The following is a 3,205-nucleotide window of genomic DNA, read 5'->3' as shown; positions in this document are numbered from 1 at the left end:
CTTCCTTGTGCTTTGGCTTCTCTATGTTCCAGTGCAATCTTCAGAGTTTCTTCTGACATCCATTTTGGTCTTTTCTTCCTCTTCTGTCTTTGTAATGACCACCTGCACTCTTCCTGGATGATACATTTAACATCCTCCCACAACTCATCTGGTCTTCGCTCACTGTTCCATAGTCACATCAAATACCATAATGGTTACCCATGTACAATGTTTGGATAAGCTTCCAGATTGATTCAGGAGTGGCATCCACTTCCTAGACGGGGTGCCTCTGAAAATTCTAGAAATACACAAAAATGATGGTTATAGAGTTCAGGTCTTTTGTGAAAAGGTCACTATGAGTCATATTCAACTTGACAACACTTAACCACTTGTAAATGAGACTAGTTCTGTTATATCTGGAGGAACACTCTTCCACTTTGTACATCACTCTTTGTCATGTGGGTTTGCTGTGATGCTGAACCTTGTGCCACTGGGGTGTCAAATACTATAATAGTTTCCCAAAATGGACAGTGTTTGGTGGAGCTCTCAGTTTGCCTCTGGAAACTCTATGAACTTGGATTAAAGACAATAGTTATGGAAAGGCATTAGGTCTTTTGTTCATAGAGTCACTCTGAGTCGCGATCGACTAGATGGCAATCAACAACAATACTACTATTATTAATAATGTTAATTATTATTCTCGTTGTTGACTGTTAATTATTATTCTCGTTGTTGATTGTCATCAAGTCGAGCATAATTCATAGCCACTATGAACAAAAATATGAAATACCGCTAAAGATAATTTTAAAACAGCTTGGGTAGTTCCTTAACAGGGAACTGCAAGAAATTAACATGGATTCAGAATAAGACTAAGTAAAGGCGTATCACAGTGGTCTACACATGTGGATCATAACAAATTATTGATTACACTGGTAAAGATATATTTCAGAACGCTTTATTACGTTCCTCTAGAGTCTATACTAGACTAATTTTGGGGAAAATCTTTGTGTTATTTCTTCTCAGGTTTCTGCCTTATTCAGACTTAAATCTTTTTTCTATTCTTGATGATTCAATAAAATCAACTAAGAACTTAAAAAAAAAAAAAGTAGCCTGGAAGGGGAGGTCAGAGAGAGAAATTTTTAATTAGTAGCTAGAAAGTAAGTCTTCAATTATTCAAAAAATTATGGTTTTTGTTTTACATTTTAAAATGATTCTTAGTCTGTGAAACTATACACAACAAGCAGGATTCGACCTCTGGTTCCCCGGACACCCTGTAACACAGATAAGTGATTTTCAAAGACAATCAAGGGGATGTTTCTGACCCGAATCAAGTTTACTGGAAAAACCTCTCAAAGCCAGAGGCTGGCCCAGCGAGACGGGGATCCTGCAGGGCGGGGAGTGAGACCACGGGAAGCAAGGAAGCCGCGGCTCCCGTCCGGCCACGCTCCTCTCATACTTACTCCCAGCAGCGGCCCGCGACCGCTGACCGTCTCCCCGGGCGCCAGGGCCACCCAAGGGGCGCCGTCCTGAGGCTCCAGCCTGAAAGCTCCGGACATGGCAGCCCGACGACGCACTGCCCCGCAGAGAGCGGGTCCCGCAGCCTCTTCCGCCTTCCGCGGACATGCGCGGGGACGACTCAGGCCAGGGAGGAATGGAGGCAGGGAGAGGACTGCCGCTCCCAGCCAAGCGGCGCGCTCGTTCACACAGCAGGCTTCCACGCGCTGCCTCCGCAGGTCAGCCTCTCCCCAGAAGCAGTGACGCCTCCATACTCTCCTTCCTCACGCCGCCTCAAAATAATCGTTTAAAAGTCCCGGTCAGCCAGCACTGCCCATCTCCCCGCCCACCAGTCCAGAGGCCACCGGACCTGGAGTACTCTTTCTTTCCCTTTTGAAGGTGACGAGCCTCTGAGAAAACTCCCAATCCCACAAAGCTGTGCGCGAACGTCTCTGCGTCAGGTCAAGACTCCGGGGAGAGGGGCGGGGTCTCTAGAGGGCGGGACGCGAAGGATTCTGGGGAGTGATTCGAATTCAGGAGGGTTTGCTTGCAGAAGAAAGGATCGCTTTCAAGCCGGACGGTAGGAAGGCTTTCCCTTCTCCAAGTTATGAGTGTGCCAGCATAGCTTCCACTTGTAGTGGGGAGGCAGTGACAGTGACGGTCGGCTTGGGCACTTCTATGGTTCACCTGTCAGTCCTTTAATGTCTGGTGATCTTGGCGCTTTGACAGCTCTAGCATGAACGAGACAGTAGAGAGAGGGGTGGTACAGGTGTTGCGGTTGGGAGTGGGGCTTTTTCCTGCCACCTGCGGGGCTTGATCAGGATGGAGGTTCCATGGTAGCTGCAGCAATGGTCTCAAGGGGGGGCAGAAATGCTGTGGATGGCGCAGTAGCGGATGCGGTTCAGATCTGTTGTTCATGGGGTCGCTATCAGTCGTATTCAACCAAAGGGCATTTAACAACAATCTCGCGCCCCTTCGGCTATCCTGCCTCTTGGATGAGCTCCAAGCTAACTGGAGAGGTAATTCAGCCCAGTTTGGGTTTAAAAGGAAGAGGGCATACAATGGATAGAGAGGTATTTTGGAACAAAGAAGGAATAGAATTTCAGAACCTGCTCAAGGAATCGCAATGTTAAGTCCAAATGTCATCTTCACCCTGCCGGTAGAATTCCTGTAACAAACAGGTACCTGTTGTTAGGTGCCTTGGAATGGTGCCAATGGCAACTTATGTGACGTAGTAGAGTTATCTCCTAGGGTTTCCTAAACTATAATTTTAAAAGGAGCAGATTCCCAGGTATTTCTCCCAAAGAAGGACAAATGTGCTTTCCTCAGGTTCCTTCCTATAATGGACAGAAGCATTATATTCCTGTGAGACTTAGCAGACATTGAATTGTCCAAACATAGTCTTCTATTGTGAGTTACTTTCCAAAATTACAGCTGGTCTTGGTTTGTTGTGATGGCGGGAGGGAGGACTAATATATTGGGGAAGGGGTGGGAAAGAGAGAGGAAGAACTTGATCTTGTCTCCTCTTGTCTTTACCAGTGTGAACTTTCTTCCACAAATCTGCACCCTGGACAGACCAGACTCTTGAAGATTCTAACTACCAGGGGTACTTCGGGTCATAACTAACTTAGTAAATGGGAGCAACTGTCATCTTGTCGAGCTCAAAAGCAGGTAATTTAACATTTCTAGAAAAAGAAATTGTCTGTGTTGTCATTGTTGTTAGGTGCCTTCG

At 46.2% G+C, this 3,205-nt stretch overlaps 1 protein-coding gene across 1 annotated transcript in view; it reads right to left on the bottom strand.

Annotated features, from left to right (window-relative positions):
• APLF (aprataxin and PNKP like factor) overlaps positions 1 to 1,535 on the bottom strand; it is a 128,463-nt gene extending 126,928 nt beyond the window's left edge. Inside the window, 2 exon segments of the mRNA XM_006881042.1 lie at positions 1,213 to 1,250; positions 1,440 to 1,535. Of these exon segments, the coding sequence (XP_006881104.1) occupies positions 1,213 to 1,250; positions 1,440 to 1,535 (134 nt within the window).
• Positions 1,536 to 3,205: the final 1,670 nt, after the last annotated feature.

This window comes from Elephantulus edwardii, unplaced genomic scaffold, assembly GCF_000299155.1.
Source record: "Elephantulus edwardii isolate Elephantulus edwardi_28Jun2011 unplaced genomic scaffold, EleEdw1.0 scaffold00011, whole genome shotgun sequence".
In the NCBI taxonomy this organism is placed as follows: Eukaryota; Metazoa; Chordata; class Mammalia; order Macroscelidea; family Macroscelididae; genus Elephantulus; species Elephantulus edwardii.
The sequence above is the reverse complement of the archived record's forward strand: the minus strand, read 5'-3'. Positions and strand labels throughout refer to the sequence as shown.